General features: G+C 39.8%; 1 protein-coding gene across 3 annotated transcripts in view; it reads right to left on the reverse strand.

The window, feature by feature from the left end:
* Positions 1-19,689, reverse strand: part of LOC119740252 (protein Smaug homolog 1-like) — a 43,128-nt gene extending 23,439 nt beyond the window's left edge. For 2 of the 3 annotated variants that reach the window (XM_038215508.1, XM_038215505.1), the window contains exons 1-2: positions 19,493-19,689; positions 11,748-12,124 (exon numbers count right to left, since the gene is read on the reverse strand). In XM_038215508.1, the coding sequence (XP_038071436.1) occupies positions 11,748-11,955 (208 nt within the window). In that variant the 5' untranslated portion in view covers positions 11,956-12,124; positions 19,493-19,689. Of the gene's footprint in view, positions 1-11,747; positions 12,125-12,561; positions 13,114-19,492 lie in introns of those variants that run through there. The other variant, XM_038215506.1, reaches the window with a different exon arrangement.
* Positions 19,690-20,324: the final 635 nt, after the last annotated feature.

A 20,324-nucleotide genomic window follows, 5' to 3' on the forward strand; every position in this document is an offset into this window, starting at 1 on the left:
CAAATTCAATTTTCTTTTCAAGCAAAACAGGTGTAAATTTTCATCAACCACACTAGGGGTGTGCACATACATGTACAGTATACTTACGGGAACTGGGTACCCGATTAAGAAAAACATGGGTACACGCTAAAGAAACCCAGCCCCAAAATTCAAATCTCAAAAGTTGCTGTTCAGATTGTTCATAGAGAGCCATTGTGCATCGGTGCATCAATACAGCAGGATATTCTACAGCTTCATGGTGTAAGCTGTAACTTCGCCAGCGTCGTTAACGTGAAATATGTTTTGTTTTCTCACGTAGCCTGGATTTCATTTGTAAAATTCCCTACAAATGACATTCAAACCTTTCTTTTTTATTGTCTGCGAAGTTACTAAGTAATTTGTAAAATTGGTACATGTGGTTTTGCCATACGTGGTGCTACACTTAGTAGGAAGGAATATTGTATGTAAATGGTTTTTGTGTTACAGCTGTAGACTTCCAAAGTTCAACTTGTGAAGTTCAAATGTGCAATTGTGTAACATGACTAGAGCTCGTACCTTTTACTCTAAAATGTACACTGTAAGTTCAACCACCAGACCCAGAAAAATACTTACAGTGTATCCCACAATAGGAACTTATTATACACAGTAAACTTTGCACCAATGAGGCATCTATGGAAAAAGCCACTAGTGTCCAATCAAAGGTGGGTTACAATAGAAACCATGTGGGATGAAACAGTGTACATGTCTTTTCAGAATGTTGTTTCAGAAGTACATGTAGTTGTTTGTTAACTACATACGGTACATGTGTAAATGTACAATGTACCTTTTGGCCAGTGATTAAAAAATTGTTATTCTGAGTTGTAAAATACAAACTTTGTCTGGTATTAATTAAGTAAAGTAATTTCAATGCTAAACTTTAACCCTAACCCACCTCACTCCTCCAAAATCCTCCTGGCGGTTTTGGAGGATTCTAGAGGATTGAGGATGAATGGTGATTGAATCAAATGAGGATTCTGGAGGATTGAGGATGAATGGTGATTGAAGCACATGAGGATTTTGGAGGATTGAGGATGAATGGTGATTGAAGCACAAGAGGATTTTGGAGGATTGAGGATGAATGCATTTTGAGGCAGGACTGTCTGATGATTTTGAAGGATTTGGTGTTGGTTATCCTTCATTTAAACACAAGTGCGAAATTTTGGGATGAGGAGGATTTTGGAGGATTGAGGATGAATGCATTTTGAGGCAGGACTGTCTGACAATTTTGAAAAATTTAGGCGGAGTTCCAAATTTTGGAGGATTTTGGAGGATTGAGGATGGTTGTAAGCAACAAGGGCCTAGGGGGTTAGGGTTAATAATAAAAGGCCAGACGAATATGAAGCCTTGCCAAATCAAGGAATAAAGTTAACATTATTTCTTTTTTTTCTCTGTTGTCTACTTTTACAAATTTGTGAAAAAGAAAAAAAAATCTGAGTAGTTTTAGAGTGTGACTAATTTTTTTGAATGATAGGTACATGTGCACATAATTATGCACAATACCGGTACATGCTATTGCCTAAACCCTAACCTCACCTAAAGCTAAAAAAAAATACTACTACATGCAATACTTTAAACAGTAATTGGGCACAAAACTCATAGTATTTTGGGGTACAGTTTTGTACGTGGTGCCTGCATACATAATTTTTGTAGTATTCTGTAGTACTCGGAGTAATGGCTAGGACATCAGAGTTAATTAATGGAATCAAATTATAAACAAAAAGAAAAGACAACAATTTTTCCACACAATACAATTACCACACAATAGGCCTGAATGATACAGGATTTCACAATACAAAAAACTACAATCCACTAGTATTACATGTACATTGTCACATGTGTACGTGTACATGTGTGCATCATTTTCAAATATGCAGACAACAGACCCAGGCAATATATAAATGATTAAACAGAGAACCACTCAAACGGCCTGAGGTGCACTGTATGGAAGGACGAGAGTCTATTTATAGCCCCTATTGATCAAATCACATTTAACCAACTGTAAACATACATGTACATGTATAGCGGCTGAAAATCAGCCAGTTCAGTTTTTCAGATAGTTTGCCTGTGTTACCAAAATAGAAGAAGTACATGTATAGATTTCTTTGGTTGTTTACATTTTGTGATATCCAAATTTTTAGAGTATGGTGAAGAATTCTTGAATTTGTTTTATAATCATGTGTTTAAGGTAATATACATGTACAATGTTTACAAAATGTACTTTTTCCTTGGTTGTTTACATTTTGTGATATCCACATTTTTAGAGTATGGTGAGGAATTCTTTATTTTTTTTAATCATGTGTTTAAGGTAATTAACATACAACGTTTACAAACTGTACTTTTGCCGCTGTACTTTTCAGAAATGGATGGATTTAGAGGTTAGTATTTTAAAGCAAATGTTGTTACACGTACCAGTACTGCCCTGTTTAAAGTTTTGTGTTCATAGATGCTGGAGAAACTAAGAACATTTTTTGCTGTTCTTGAGTCTGGTTCCCTGACCCTACTTCACACCAAACAGAGCAATTTATAGACATCTGGGAATTGTCAAGTTGGGTCAGACTAGCTGGCATGCACCCGTTCATGGATGTGTAACCGATTGCAAACAAAATGTGGACTAACTTGACTTGGTAAATTGGGGGCAGTATTCACAGGATGCTTGAGACTTTGTCAAGCGAGGTACATGTATTTCTTAATAATTTGATACTTTTGTTTTTTTAATGTTTGCAAATGTTGTACAGTACCTTTAAAGGGAATATACAACGTTTGCTTTTGCAGTAATTTTCAGAAATAGATGGATTTGAGGGGTTAGTATTTCATAGGAAATATTGTTACACTAACTTGTTTGAAGTTTTGTGTTCGTAGATGCTGGAAAAACCAGAAAAACAACCATGTTCCTGTAGTCTGGTTCCCTGACCCCACTTACGATGAAACAGAGCAATTTCATAGATGTCAGGCAATTGTAAGGTTGGGGAAACAGTCTAGCTGGCTTGAACCCATTCATAGGTGTGTAATCGATTGCAAACAAATGCAACTTAACTAAATAATGATAATTCGGGGCAGTATTTGAAAAAAGCCATTTTTTTTCAAATGCTGGTCGGCCGACCAGCATTGGAAATTGATACAAAAATACCACTTTTCTTGAAAATGACGGCACATCAGGTGCCACGATTTTACAGGATGTTTTACACTGTCGTTCACTAAAAGTCCAGTAAGGTACCGGTATTTCACATTAGTTTGGCAGTTTTGTTTTTTGATGTTTGCAAATGTTGTAGGCCTACAATACCTTTAAATGTCTGTGTCTATGGACCAACAACAGCAAATTACAAGTCTGCTGATTTCAAAATTAACATAAACACTGAAAGGACCTTTGTGCACTGACACTACAGATGGGTTGAGGTTGTTGCAAACTACAGTATCCTTTAATATTTCAAATTATGTATGAACAAGCACACACAAACGTGTACCGGTACACGTACACACATGCATGTACACTATACACGTACGTTGTATCTTGTGAAAAAGCAAATTGACTTCTACATACATGTACAATGTACACGGTACATACAATAACAAATTGGCTGACATTGTATGACAATATTGACTTACAATGTACATGTACAATGTTATTACAAAAATGAGACACGTTTTATTATTTTCAGGCTTTGGGCAATCACCTCCCACTCCCAACAACACACGTCATTAGTACACCCCCACTTGCCGTGAGGCAACATTCACAGATTCAGCAGGGGCTATTTATAGCTTACAAATGAAATCAGTACTAGAATGTATAAGGTACGGAACACATGTGTCTATGGTACATGTACAGCATAGGAGGTAAGCGATATGTACATTTGCTTCATAGGCTGCTGTGCATATGATGATAAATGATCATACGTACCGGTACAGTGCACATTTATGATTGTGTAAACTTGTTTATGTAAAATGAACATGTATCATACCGGTACATGTACGTGTAGATGAACTGCATGAGATCCATGTGTCTAGCATTCCATGAAATTCAAATGGGGATTTACATACAAATTAAAACTTTTAACCATCAAAAACAAATTAAGGAATTTGACAACTGCGAGGCAGCTGCAAGGCAAGAAACCAGCCAATAACTGGAGAGAAGGAATCTCCACACTATAGTGTTACCATGACAACAAGGCAGATATTTTGAGTGCTTTTTGCAGAAGTACCTGGATTATTATTTTTTTTTCCAAAAAGGCTGAGTAGACAACAAGTTATTATTGTTCCCAGCGATTCTTACTACTATTAAAAAATCATGTACATGCCCATTACAATGATTTAGTAGACATGTTGTACATGTCCAGACACATTTGTTTATGGTGTAAATCGAGGATTTTCTATTGTTCCTCTTCCCTTTTCCTTTGTTTATACTCCGACTTTTTTGCAACAGCTCTCATTGGTTTTGTACACGTTTTTCAACCGAGGAGTCCTCGATTCGGTTTCTGTCCTCCATTCATCAATGGTGTTGCACGTGTGTGTCCTCGATTTACACCATACATTTTGTTAACAAACTCATATACATACACACAGTCGTGTTTTACTATACGCCTGAGGACAACCTATTGTGTTTCCCTTTGTCCCTGTACTTTAGCACTTTCCCATAGACTAAGCACGTAAATGTACGATCGAGGACAGTTTCGAACAAAAGCACCGTCGTTCGAGGACTGAAAGGATCTTTTGTTATCCTATTGTGGGTCTGTCCTCGAGCGTAATACAAGACAGAAACACATGTACATGTACATGTACGTTCATCACAAGTTTAACTTGAAAAAGACACTTCTGTTCAGGTTCCAGAACTGCATACGTAGGAACCGGCACAATCATTTTGTACATACCTGGAACGAGACAAGGCAAGCCTAGTAATGCTGGTCCCAGAGTGCACCCAATTGTATTCAATTGAGTCAGAATGGCTATTTACTGGAAGTCTTTTCATGCATGCATCTGGTCTGCACAATGGGCAAGATTTAGCCCATTAGTTAAGGGGAGCTTATTGCAGTTTAATAAGACGACAGTATTACCCGGCTAACCAGTGACTAGTCAGTCAGTGAGTCAGTCAGTCAGGGAAACAGGAACATACAAAAACACTAGGCTAGCCCTCTGGGATAAATCAAGAAAACAATGGCTTTAACGCCAAACAAAGTTCTGCTTCCGGTACATGTACCCTATTTTGACAGCCCCTACCCTAATTTTTTTGGGAGGAAAATGAGGAAAAAAACCCCGAAAACCATCAATTACTACCTTTTACCCTGGAGTACATGCAGACACCTCCATATGATCACACACACACAAAAATCCCCCCCCCCCATTCCCTACCTACATTTGTACCTAACCTATTCTCAAATGCCATGTAATCGGAAGCCGAACTACCATACTTTTTTTTTAGCCTAATGTCCTCATATCCCACAAACTCCTATGTTCACTATCTCCATGATACATGGATTCATACCACATTATAAACCCACATGTTCACTGCCAACAAAACAGAGAAAACAAAATGAGCAGCAGCAATAAAAAAAGGTTGTTGAACTCAAGAGACCAGACAGGTTATAATCTTGGCCAGACTTCCTTCCTGTATGGTTCTCTAGACCTTGGCAATTTGGAAAGCACACCAGAAAACAAACCAATTAACCTTCACTGGGAACAAGTCAGACATCCGTATTTTCAACAAAACGTCCTCATCAAATTTTACATCCCCAAAATAGATTCCATTTCTAAATTGCTTTTTTTCCCCTAGCAATACAGAAGTTTTCCACGTTTTGAAAATTGAATGAGACATCGGATGAATAAAATCGGCCCACGTTTAGTTTTGATTTATTACTTAACGGCCGACAATAATTCTGTCTCTTGGGGTAAGCTGGTTCCCCCCTAAAAAAAACACCAGCTGATAATGTTTGGAGTGGGAACCAGTCTGCTTACAATGTGTTGTAAGGCGGATCAGCTATTAAACGCCCAAAAGTAAAAGGTTGCAAGAGGTTGCAGATGCCAGAAAATGGAAGAAAAAAAGGAGTTTTTTGGGGGGTAAGAATAAAACACACAAGTTGAAGATTCATCAATGGAAAAAAATATATATATTTGTTGAAGAGCACAGGGGAAGAATTTAAAGTTACATACATGATTGGCAGCTTTTGAGATGTCTGCAGTAAGCGAGTTCGGTGTTCCAACTGCGCATAGATTTTTCTTTTGGGATAAAAATTTCATCGTATGCGTGAAAAAGCATAGCGGGGTACCAGCAAAATTGAACAGATCATCGTGTTCTGAAGCACATGTATAACATTTTGCAAAAAAACCCTTTGGACAGCGAAATGTTTTTAGGTGTCTTGTGTGTCCAAACTTTTGTGCGAACGAAAGTTCCATCTCTTTTCGATTGCAAGAAAATTGCACAGAATGCAGATTTGGTTAACACGGACCCCATAGACTTGTGAATATATCTGCTTCAGTTATTGGAATACCGAACTGGCTTATTGTTGGAAGTTTCACATGCTGTGTACGTATGTATGCAAATGATTGCAACTCTGTTACATTGTAAACCACTACAGCTGCTCATTACTGCATACATGTACACTGTATGTTCCTCAACTTTCAATTTGGAGATGCATGTGTACCATTTTTTTGAATAATTAATCATTAGAAATGCGTATCCCTCCTTTCGTTTGATCGGCCACAGACAGTCAAAAATTTCTTCCACTTCCTCTGCCATGCATTTGTGTACAGACTAGTAAAAAACAGTCGAATCACATTCAAACACTATGACTAGTCAAATTCCATCAACAGAAAAAAGAAATAACCGGTACCTGGTCTACAGCTGGCATAACAATCACCTCCAGTCAAAGCATGTCTATAGGGAATTCTTTACTCTAAAAAAAAAACAGTCACTTGATTGATTCTGACTGCTGTGATGGTGTCCCTGAATTTGCCAGTGAGAGAGGGAGGGTTTTAATCGTTTGTTCGCCATTACAAATTGGTCAGTCTTTCGTATTAATTTCAGTACTGAGGATTCAGGGTACGGCTTTTTATATCTCAATGCCATGTCACAAAATTCCCATTTCACAACACAATGACAAATCATCACATTCCTAAACTCGATAAACTTTTTAGTTTCTAAACTGTACAAGATGCTGCTAAACCAACTAATTAGGGACATTTACAAATGTACGTACATGTACATACGGTACTACATGTGTACACCACAAGATTATTTCAGTTCATAAATCAACAGTATCATCACTCATCAATGAAGGATGTTCTTCTGCATTGAAAGGTGTTTAACACATGTCATGCTTGAAGTTGTGCAATTAGCAGGCTACTCTGTACATGTAGGTCGCAGCACAAAAGGTCATGCTATCTGTTACTATGTCAATACATTTTAAGGTAATATACATACATGTACAACATTTGCTTTTGCTGTAATTTTCAGAAACGAACAAATATGGGGGTTAGTGTTTTATAGCAAATATTGTCACGCTGACCTGTTGACCTTTTTTGTGTTCATAGATTCTGCAGAAAGAAAACAAGAAAAAAAAAAGTCTGTTCTTGTAGTCTAGTTCCCTGACCCTACTTCAGATGAAACAGAGCAAGTTACGGTATAGACGTCAGGGAAGTGTCAGGTCAGGGAGCCAGTCTAGCTGGCTTGCACCCATTCACGGATGTGTAACCGAATGCAAACAAAATATGGACTAACTAGATTGGGTACAATTGAGGGCAGTAATTGAAAAAAAAAGGCATTTTTTTCCAACGATGGTCGGCTGACCATCGTTTGAAATTGATACAAAAATTCCACTTTTCTTGAAAATGACAGCACACTACATGTAGGTGCCATGATTTCACAGGATGCTTGAGACTATTATTCACCCACAGTCAAGCAAGGTACTTCATAATAATTTGAAACTTTTGTTTTTTGATGTTTGCAAATGTTGTTTATTACCTTTAAGTTTAAGACACTAAGTAGGTCACTTCGGGAACTCTCAGTAAGATACCAAACCTTAACATGTTTGTTGCGTTGTCATGCTCGAGAATAATGTGTGTCAGTGTCTTTCACCCCCACGCCGGAGCAAACTACAGCTGGGTTTTGGCTCTAGACCGTGGTTCGCACCACTTCATCCTGATTATGAGATGCAGTGGTGTGAAGCAACGCAGTCAGGTGCGGTTGTGGTGTGGTTTAGGTCCGTGCAATATACATGTAAACACACAATCTACGGGTACATGTACGCACATGTAAATCTTTACTACAAGTATGGTGAAGTGATTGTGTTGGCACACGGATGGCCATGGGTACATGTACCTACATGTACAATGTACCGGTATCACACGCTTGATCTCAAACAACCACGCTTTACCATTTTGTGATTATGTGAACTATTCGAGTAAATAGTGTTTTTGCCCTTCACAGCTTGCGACAAATAGGCCTACTTCACATAAAATTACAAGCTACATGTAGCTTGGGTGAGACTTGAACCCACGACCTCCTGCTTAATTACTGTCTTATCCACTCAAATACAGAGCTTGCCAGGTCAACTGAATGGTTCGAATCTGACATGTACTGTACGAACACATGCTACAGTAGCAGCGAACACTTTTATCAATATCATAGATTCTTGGATGATGAAAAGGCACAACACATTATTTATTACACATCTCCCCAACACAATATGGAAGATATCATGTAAACTATTTAATGATGTACATGTGGTACATGTATGCACAAATAGTACTGCCCATGCTACCAGTGTTTTTGAATTTCACATGAAAACAGATCTTTCTAGCGATACAAACATAAAGTCACGTTTGAATGAGACATCGTACCGTATACCGGTATGTTCACGTAGTGCATGTTTAACTCTTGTACATGTACATTTAAGTAATCATGGCAACGGACCCATGGCAAGGGGTTTGTCTGCTCGGTTGCCATGGCAGCAATGATGTCATACCTTTGCCCTACCAAACGCGATAGCATCTCTGGAAGTTGGAACGTGTCCAACATAATGTTCTGATCTTGAGAAAACCTAAGAAGAAAAAAAATCAAAAGGCCCTTGGCTTGAGGTGCCTCATTTGACCACACTTGAAAATCTATAAAAAGAGAGATAACTGGAAAAACAGAGTGTGCCACAAAAAGTGCAACATTCAGAAAACAAATAATTAAAACTATTTAATGTTTTATTCTTCAACGAAATTATATACATTTGTATTGCATTAAAGCCTGATTTTTTTTCACTCCTCTCCTTTTTTACCCCATTCCATTTGGTCCCTAGTGAAAGGGTGTACATTTTATTTGGGTCACTCTCAGGCCTGGTCATGCTGAATCTTGGTTAAGCATTGAATAGGCATGGATGGACTGAAGTTGGTGACATCACAGGTGAGATGTGGCCTAAGTAAAATTGACACCCTTTCACTTATTTGATTGTATTTCTGGATCTAGGGATCCAGTGGAATGGGGTAAAAAGGAGTGGATTGAGAAATATTCAGGCTTAAAATGTATAATTTCATTGAAGAACAAAAATATTAAACAGTTTTAATTAGTTTGTTTCTGAATGTTGCACTTTTTTTGCACACTCTGTACACGTACATGTATGTAGCTTGCTCAATGACAATGGACTCTTAGGGGATGAAACCTCTGCCCAATGCAGTCTACTACATGTACATGTACATGTACAAGTACATGTACGGACACATTGTACAGGTATGCGGTACATGTACATGTACATGTATACAGTTCTGTATAATGTACAGTACATGCATGTACCGGTACACATATACTGAAATTTGTATCCTTGTGGAGACATTTTTTTGTTCTCGTGTAGTAAAGTTTTCGAGTTTGAAAGAGTAGTTTCAAAGTGCGTTTATTTTTACCAGAATTAATTTCCTTGGCTGAAATTCGGACTTAATATCCCTTTTCTAAAACTCTTCCATTTGCGACGGATCAACCCACCTTGGAAATTCCTAGTTTTTGAGTAGAATCCACATACATGTATTTGTGAAAACCTTGTGGAGACGTACATGTATTCATCTATAGAAATTGCCCTGTGGAGACGTATACAATCTTTTGTTCCCTATTGTGTGCATGTCTCCAGAGGGCACGGTGTGTCAGATCAGTACCTACATAGGTATGTACACACTGTACATGTACACAATAGCACAGGTTTCTAAGAATAGATTATTCTACCTGTCAGGTGACTGTACATGTACAATGTACAATAATTTATTGCATTCCAACTGTCCTGGAATCCTTTTGCTCCTCCTACCCGGTACTCAAAGTAATTGGGGTTTGTTGCAACTTTCACTTTCTTTCATTTGGTTTGTGTGTACACTACACTATTGAAATGCGATGTATTGTATGCTAACGTATGTATGTGTTCAATGTACAAGTTGCATTTAGATGTGTTCAGTTTTGCTTTGACTATTTAACCAAATGGGAGAAATTGCACCAAAAAAACCCAAACAAAAACACTTAAATTTTCACCAGTTGTGGCATGCAACGTATAGTATAAAGTATTGCTGTAATTTTGTTTACAATTGTGTATTCTAAAAAAAATACAGATCACAGCCCTTGCATATATTCCACTCACAAAAAAAAGGAGAAATGATCTTGGAAATTTGGTCATTTCAAAACAGAATTTGAACAGGAGAATAAAAGTTACAGGCCTGTCCAAGTGCCAGTACATTCAAATCCACTGAACCACTGAACACTGTGTAGACCATCTAATCCAGAAATGCATGCACCTGTGTGCACTGTATGTACACTATACATACATTCATGTGTGAACACTGAACAGTTAACAGTGTACTTTTATATGCCCATGTTAATTCTACATTCCATGTAAACATACTGCACATGTTCATATGTACATGTATCCGTGTGTACATGTATGTAATATTACATGTGTAAACATCCACTGCAGTGTACAACGTTTATGTACACAACCCTGTGCTCCAAAGTTCACACTGAAAAAAGGTGAAACAATTCTAGGTCACAAAAGCAGGGTTACAAACATGCGGTTGTGTAGTACAGATTCACCTCACTGGGATGACTCAATGTACACCTATTGTGCATACATTGTGCACAAGTACATGTACATACATGTACATGTACATGTACGTGTATGGCTTTTCCAGTGTACATTTGTAGCCTTCATACATGTACGTGTGCATGTCCTAGTTAATGTATAATGTACGTGCATACATGTATCGATACAAGAACATGCACAATTTTTCGCACAATTTTCAATGTAATAACAATTTAACTACAAACTTAATTAAAAGATATCAACATGTACATCAGCATGAACTAAACAGGTCTGATAGTTTACTACTATACACCAATTGTCCAGTAATTTGAGTAAACTGCAGAGGCTAGGACAGCACAGCACAGACCTGGTACTTCTGTCAGTGACATTCCATTGCTGGACATGTCCTTGACCCGATAAGTTGAGCCATTCTGCTGGCAGGCCTACATGTATCATGTGCACATGTGTGTACACAAATTCTTGTTCCGTAATTGTGGGGACTTACACTCGTCGCCACGAGGTATTTGTGGGGACCGAAAATGCTGTGGGGACAGCAGAAAGTCCCCATAACTCGGTCCTAATTCAAAATTGCTGCTCAATCCTATAAAGTCCTCCAAAAGTTATTGGCGGATTTTGAAGGCCCTTGGGAGGTTTAGTTCAAAACTGTTAGTAATGTGTGCCAGAGTTAGTTCTACAGCAACTTACCAATATCATTGGCCTCCTGCTCCAACCGCTGACACTCGTCTGCATCGGCAAGTGTTTGTTCTAGAACTAAAGTCAGGAACCGTGCTTGCGTCGGGCTGACCCGTCGTAGCAGTGAATACAGGGCTACTGTCTGTTCGCAATCGTTCCACTCCTTGAACCAAACGGCCAGAGCGTTCACTTGGTCGCGGAATAGGTACGCGGGCTTCATCGTGGCGGTCCAGCGCACTGGGGAAGCCAGCACAGCATTATCTCCAGTTCCAGCGATTGGCAGCCAATAACGTTACCAGTTGGAGGCTTTTCCCGGCTACCACTGATGCAACTCCATGTGCGACGTCCATTACATGTTGCATGTCAAGTCGAGTGGCGATGAATACAATCTATAGACAAAGATAACAACCACGACATGATAACACCAGCATAAATTTACAATGTACATTTCCATAATGTGCAACATTCCATAGTTCACACATGTGCAAATGAGAACTACACAACATACATGTACATGTACCACATGTACACATGTATAAGTACATAAATCAACACCTACTGTACATACATGTATGTATGTACATGTAACATGTATACCAGTACAATGTACTGTACAATGTGTACAATAATTTTTTGTGTACATTGTGCATACATAAATTATACACATGCATGCACTAACCCTGCACTCGAGTGCACAGTTGCATAGTACTGCTTCCAAAAACCAACTTATCAGATCACCAAACCAAGGTGATATTGTACAGTGTTATAAAATTCTGCACACAGAAGTTATGTACTTAGACAAAAAATGTGCAGGTCCATACAGTACCTTCCTAGTCGAAGACAATCTTCAAGTGTTGCAGGATACACAAGCACGGTAGTTTTTAAGACATTTACAACACGATACCGTTGCGGCAACTCTCAATACTAGTCTGGCACGGGTATGCAGTGCACGTACACTTGACAGCATGTAGGGTCACGGCCAATGGATGGATGGATGAACAGTTAATTAATGAACACGAGGCCATCCCATGACAATCCCCGTGACTCCCCAGCTATGCAGGAACTACTGGCAATGAGGAAGTGGTGCATGACCCAACACCCTGTGTTTTTTATTAGTGACAGCCGCAGTGCACTGGCTTGCCAAGCTCATATGATGATAACACTGCATTGCACCACGTCCACGCACAAGCATGTGACTAGCTGGGGCGGTGGACTACACAGAGTCAGGAGTTGTCAAATGAAGACTTCCCTTTCGGTGTCCCCACCTACAAGTCGAATGTACCGGTACATAGTAGATTCTTGGCAAACAGTCACAAGACTTGGTCTTGCGTCAGGTGCATTTCATGGGTGGGGCCCCTAATTCTAAAACTTTAAAGGGGCACCACAGCCACTACAACACAAGGCCAAAAAAATAATCTATGTGTTTAAGGTCACATGGTTAAAATTATGCAGTTACTTTGTTTACTTTCGGATACCTTGAATGGTATTCCGTTTGCATAATTAACATGTTTAAGCCTTACTCCCTAGGCATATTTGCTAGGATGCAACCTCAATCCTGCAAAATCCTCCAACTGCCTCCATGTAAAAATTGCATACAGCCTCAATCCTGCTTAAACAGGTTACAATACATGTACCAGATGTTGTTGTGCACCCTACCATTTACTACTGATTTTAACCAAGCAAATGATCCAATGTACATGTACTTATACCTTTAACCCTTACTTCCTTGGCATTTTTGCCAGGATGCAACATCAATCCTACAAAATCCTCCAACTGCCTCCATGTAAAAATTGCATGCAGCCTCAATTATCCTGTCTTTCTTGAATGAGGCCCTTGGAGGGGTGACCACTGCCTCAATCCTACAAAATCATCCGGCAATCACTGTCAGTATGTTGAGGCAGAGCCAGTGACATCCTGGAGCATTACGGAGGGTTTCAAGTACAATGTAGCCTATGTACATGTAGGCCTAAATGTATGCATAGATGAGAATAAACAACACAAGGTCTGGCCCAAGACCTTGAAACACCTACATGTATATCCTCCAAAATTGCCATATCCTCAATCCTGCAAAATCCTACATTTTGCAAATAGGATTTTGGGGGATTTAGGAAGGTTTGAGTTGCTGGAATTGACCAATGAAATGCAGCGGTTGCCTGATGAATATTTATGAGGTATAGTAATGCTAGAAAGCACACAGGTGCCTATAAAGCACACAGGTGCCTTCTACATCATGTATTTGTACTCAACACCCATGGAATGGGAATTGTTTTTAAGCAACATGCCAAAAAACAAAAATCCAATTAGGTTATTGGACTCACGGAACTTGTTAGCGATGTTTAAAACAGGATTCATAAATACCTCAGACAGTTTAGCCATTCCTATTGGTCGAGAGCCCGTCACGTGGCCGGTATTAAACGGATGATAAAGACATGGCTAGCTGGTCTTAAACACTTTTCCAGTGTCACAATAAAATATGGACTCCTAAAAATCCAGTGCCTCTTATCGTTTCATTGGTTGAACGTTCACAATCCTCACGTAGGCATGCGCAACACTACCAGGGAGTTAGAATTTTATAGTTCTAAATTCAAAACGCAACGCGCCAGGTGCGTTCTGCGCGACATCGCGTAGAACATGATACGCGCGCGTCAATCTCCATAAAAGGGTTGTTTTCATCTTACTCGCCAGCTGAACACTCCATTATTTTGCAGGAGGGATGTTTCAAAAAGCATAAAGTGAATTTGTTGAACAAAATCGCGATGTTTTGAACGAATTATATGATTTTTTTTTACCGAAAAGGTATTTATGAATGGGAATAAATATGTACTCCGTCGGTATTTATCACTCTGTTTAATACCACTTAGAGTCTGGGTGCTGATAATTACCCTCGCCTCCGGCTCGGGTAATTATCAGCACCCAGACTCTAAGTGGTATTAAACAGAGTGATAAAAACCTCCGGAGCACACATTTATTCCCTTAATCATGAGGAATGGCCTGTAAAGTGGGCAGTGCACAAATGTAGCATACCCTGCATTACAACTCATCTATCCACCTCCTAGCCAGCTACAGAGACACGGTTGATTGCCCTCAATAAACCCTCTCAGTGCTACCAGCCTGTGTATGTGTCATGCTCCATTGCACTCCAACCCGGTATCCACGTAGCCACTCTGGGGGAAAACTACTTTCGACTTGGACTTTTTCCATCCAACCCATTCAGTTTGGTCTGTGCTGATTAAAGCCCTTTGAATTTTGTTTTTGAAAGGGAAATAGTGCCCTCATTTTGCCGTGTACTCCTACTTTGTATCCGCATACAGGTACCGGTACATGTAGCCACTCTGTGGGAAACACAATGGACTAAACACTTTTTTTGCATCCTTTCCATTGAATTTATGTTGTCACTGACTCATGTACAAAGGCAGTGACTTTTTTGGGTGTTATTTGCGAGTTACAGGGTATTCTGGACTATGCAATTCCTCCAGCCTCATTCTGTGGCCAAGACACTGGACTCCCTCCATATACTTGGCCACAACAACTCACACGCAAATGTTCGCAAGTACAATATAAGGCCTTTTCACACTATCTCCGTTTCGAACCGTGTTGAAACCAACCCGGATCCAACCCGGTTCAGCCCGAGTAGTTTTCGACACGGATCGGAGAGACGCAATGTTCACACTGTTCTTTCCGGGAACGGCCGCTACGTGAACCGTGTAATGTTCGATCCGGCTACGGCCCCTGTGTATTCACACTACAAATTCTCAACACCGATCGCATTCGGCATGGGGCCCTGTGATGATTTTTTCAATCCAAATGCATTGCGACGCATGAGGCTAACAGACAGGCCGGTGTGCAGCGTGAATTTACTACTCTGTGAAATACGGACTCATTGGTAGTATTGCGCATGCCTAAGTATGATTATTAGGAGAAGGATTTGTCACGTGAGAGGGCTTGACCAATAAAAGAGTAAAGGAATCAGATTTTCATGTGGAGTCCGATTTCCCATATGACACCAGCGAGCAGAAAGCAATATTTCCAAAATGGCTCCGGTCATTTCGTTACCGGTCATTTCGTTACCGGTCATTTCAACTCGGGGCGGTTCACACTATCATTTTCAACACGGTTCACGCCGAAAAATGCAATTTCGATCCGCGTTGAGATTTTCAACCCTGGTCCCTCCCAGGGTTGATTTCGATCCGGCTAGAGCACGCTACCCGGGTCAGAACCGGGTTGAAAGTTTAGAAGTGGGAAAAGGGTTGAAAAAAATCTCGGGGTTGGAACCGGTTCCAACCCGGAGATTTTGGACAGTGTGAAAAGGCCTGTAGTGGCCAAACCTAGCGAGTGCCTTTCAGCTTCCTTATTTGGTATCCGACAGCCAAAAGAACATAGCGCCCCCTGTTGAAAATATAAACCATTAAAAATACAGCAGATAATTGACGAGCGCACACGGGTGCTACGGTGGCCATAGGAAACCGTGAATTCGTTTTGCAAATAGAAGATGTAAAAAGCATCTCTCACATCTTCATGAGAGAGCATGATGGTGTACTATGACTTGTAAAAATACACTGGAATGCCAAAGTGTAATACAACTCAGATTTACGATTGAACACTACAATGTATTTCACTATTCAAGAAACCTCGCCCAACAAATCTTTCACATAATACTTAACTGTACGTTAATTGCAATGTTGATTTGAGGAAACTGTAGTGAGTAAGAAGCTTGCACAGTTTTTTTTTTACGCAGCACTAACTTTTGCAGGATATGGATACCTTAAGTTAACCCTAAATAAGCCGGGTTATTTTGACCAGCTCTCAACTGAAGGGGGCAGATTCCGTGTCCCCCCCCCCCCCCCCCCCCCCCCGGGTTTGGAATTATGGCTAATTAATTATTCATATGTACGAATGGTAATTCTGCTCTGCATGTCTATGTACACTACGTATATTGGAAAATTAAGTTTTCACGGCTCGTAGCGTCAGAAAATCACAAGACACTTTGATTGGTCACCAATCCAGGTGACCAATCAAAGTACCCTGTGATTGGTCTGTCCGATGCTTGCTAGGAAACAGTCTAGCCAGAGCCATGTGCAAGTCTACTTTTCCTGAATTCAAAATGGCAGCCTCAAACAAGGCGTTTGTGACAAGGATGTTTCCTGAATTGAAGGTGAAATTTCTCTTTTCTTCCCAAAGGTACATGTACATGTATGTAAACCTAACCACCACCATTTGTATTTCCAATTCCCACTGAAGCCTACAGAGGCGCATAAGGCAGTTTGAAGACTGTTTTGGGGGTGAAATCTGAAGATTTTGATTGGGGGTACGAGTGAAAATGGTAAAAAAAAATTATTAGTAACGCAATAAGGCTATGTACCTACATGTAGGACTTACTATCGCCCGACCATGTCCAAATGTTAAAAAAGGCGATTCGTAGAGTCCTAGTTACTCGGACTACATTAGGGGGATTATTAAATGTTATGCTTACTTTGTGACTTTATCTAAAATGTCTGTCATTCGTTACGTATCCTCGATCCTCCTATTTCTGTGCAGATATTAGGCTTTGCAACCAAGTACTGAAGTACCGGTAGCTTAAAAATAGCAAAGCAACCACTCTTTTCCTCAACAAAACTTAAACTGATGGCTTACGATCATCCACCATACCGATTAACAAATCAAAATCTCTTCATTTGTGGCAGCAAGAGGGAATTCCAAAGCGTGCAGTTTTGGCGTTGTAGAAAAAATCCTGCAAAATACAAGTTAAACATGAGTGCCTAGAAATAGCATGAGCGCCTAGCATTTACATGATTTAGGTCTGCCGATACGCAACCCTTTTGAAAAAGGCAGTGGATATTTTGCCGGATACGGCAAACCTTTAGTAAATGTTAGCTTGCCGGATATGCACTGAACATGAGCAGTTACTATTTTTATGTACTTAGACATTTTCCGGTGACAAATTTTAGTCTGGCTCCATGCCAACATTATCGTAGTAACTTCATATTCACAAGATGGGAATCAGACGATTTTACAATTTCGGACTTTATTTCCCTTTAAAAAAAATCCTCCAGAGCTGGAGCCACGAATCTGAAAAAGAAAATGTTATACTCTGCAATAAAATTAGCTATTGCACATCTCTTTCAGAACCATGTCATTTGCAATATATTCCTCAAAACGGCGAGAACTGTCTTAAAAACCTGGATAATAATAGTTGCTAAACTTTTTCCAGTACTTGAATGATAAATAAAACCATTCACTACTTAACGTATATTTTGGCTGAAACTGAGGAGACCTTTGTTACCAACATGTCAACAAACACGACTGTCTTTTCATTGCCTCATGCATACACATTTTCTTCCTGGCTTAAACAACGCCACCATGCGGTCACTTTAAGATATTTGGATTGTGTCCCCAACCCCACAATACCATCCAGATTGTATCAGTCCTTCTGATTTGAGGCCTGCGATCACACCCCCACACCATCGCACACCTGAAAGCTTCCCTGAATTTCCCTGGACCACATATCACACACCTAGAATATCACAAACCTAGAAAAATCACAAACCTAGAAAAAACACACGCCTAGAAAAATCCAGGTGTGCCTTTTTCCACGTGCCTTTTTCCACACGCCTTTGATTTTCAAATCAGAAGGACTGTTGTATACGACTGTTTTATGTCATATTCTGATATATTTATTGTGGTCCCCTGCCGTGTGTTGTGATACTTATCTCAACTCATATTAACATGTAACAGTCGTCTGGTATACATATATTCAACATGGAAAATAATGGTGGTGGAAGCGCACCCGACCATTGCTTAGCGCTGGTAAACAATGCGTGCTACTTAATGCAAAGTACCTTGCATTGACCTGTGACATGTGTTTACACTCGACAGTCATTTTGACTGTGCTTCAGTGTGAGTTGACAAAAACAGACCTCCAAAAATTATCTGGAAAAACGTGAGTTGTCAGTGTTTTACTATTCATCTTTTCATCATTTGGTGCATTATACTAGGTCTGTACTTCATACTGTATTAGTATAATACTTCAATATTGAATATATTATAAACCTTTTCGTATCTGATTTTTTTTTTATAGCGCTATGCATATAAACATAACGCTAAGGATCATCCTAGCTACAATAAAATGTACTTTGAGACACGTCAAAAATAATAAAAGAAGAATATTCTAATTTTTTGGGATGGGAAAAAAAAACCTTAAAAATGGCGCCAGCCGGGATCGAACCCGGGTCCTCCCGCTCATGAGATCCGTTGCTTATCCACTGGCACTAGGCCAAGTGTGCTACACAACCGTTGGTGGTAATATATCTTATAATTCAGCCCTATCTTACAGAGTACAGCACCCTCTGTTGATGTGGATTGCCGCCGGCAAACCTTTAGTAAATGTTAGCTTGCTGGCATTACCTCCGTCAATAGTCATTATTTTATAATTATATCCACTATCTTTGAAAAACGATATCCACTGTATTTCTAAAATACAACAAAAACCAATTATAATATCCTTTGCAGGTGAGGATATTCAAACTTGCTTGCAATGTTTAGACCAAGATCCAAGTTTTATTATCAAAACTCAAAAGGTCTTCTCGAACATGTCGAATGTCACACTTAGTTATGGGCCCTGTACTATGGCATTAGTGTGGAAGCTCCGTGTCATGCGTGTCATGCGTGTGGAATTGCCAATTTTGTGTCGGCTGGGCGGCCTACATAAACTGGCGTCACACTTGTAGAGGGATCAGCATAATCTGTTTTTGAATTCTTACCTTTTTATGCGGGTCTGCAGTTTCATGTACGCTAACGTTTACGTGAATTTGCAGGTTTCCAGAGATGAGAAACCGGGTAATTATGGGCTCAGGATCTGTCATCTGTAAGACTGTATGGGATATGTATGTACGATATACATGTATTTCCCAAATAATTTCAACCGGTTGCGAGGTACTTTTACGTTGCCTTCTTTAGGCAATCGGGTACCAGTGAATTGTTTTCATTTGTGGTAGGGTGGTAGCCATTGATCTCATCTGTGTATATGGAGATCAATGGTGGTAGCAGTAGTTGGGGCGGGAACCAGACCAGCTTTCTGCAAGAAAGTGAGTCTGGCTTCTTGTTTCATCATCACGTAAAAAAAATTATAATACACTGATAGGTAGCACCAGTCTATTGATTCAATTATTTCAACAGAGGTCGCTGTTTCGGCTTCGCTAAGGTTGCGGACCAGTATTAAAATAAACTTCAGTAGACCCCAAATGATAAATGCTCCCACTTCAGAAATTCGGGAAAATATTCACAACCATAGGCGTAGCCAAGTAGGGGGGGGGGAGGGCATATCTGAGAACGGCACTCTACCAACTAGGCTACCGGCTCGCACTTCAAGAGGTAGGATAGGAATTTATAATATAATTGAACCTCAGGTTGCAAAGCGTGGTGACGTCAAAAGTCACGTGTCGTCATCAATCCCTCACCCCGTCCCCTCCGCTCTGTCGAAAAAAAAAATGTCGCAGATGACAACCTGGGGCTCGAACCACAAACCCTGCGATTGAATATCTGAGAATGGCACTCTACCGACTGAGCTACCGGCTCGATCGCTCTTCAAATGTT

Source organism: Patiria miniata, unplaced genomic scaffold, assembly GCF_015706575.1.
Source record: "Patiria miniata isolate m_02_andy unplaced genomic scaffold, ASM1570657v1 HiC_scaffold_5, whole genome shotgun sequence".
In the NCBI taxonomy this organism is placed as follows: Eukaryota; Metazoa; Echinodermata; class Asteroidea; order Valvatida; family Asterinidae; genus Patiria; species Patiria miniata.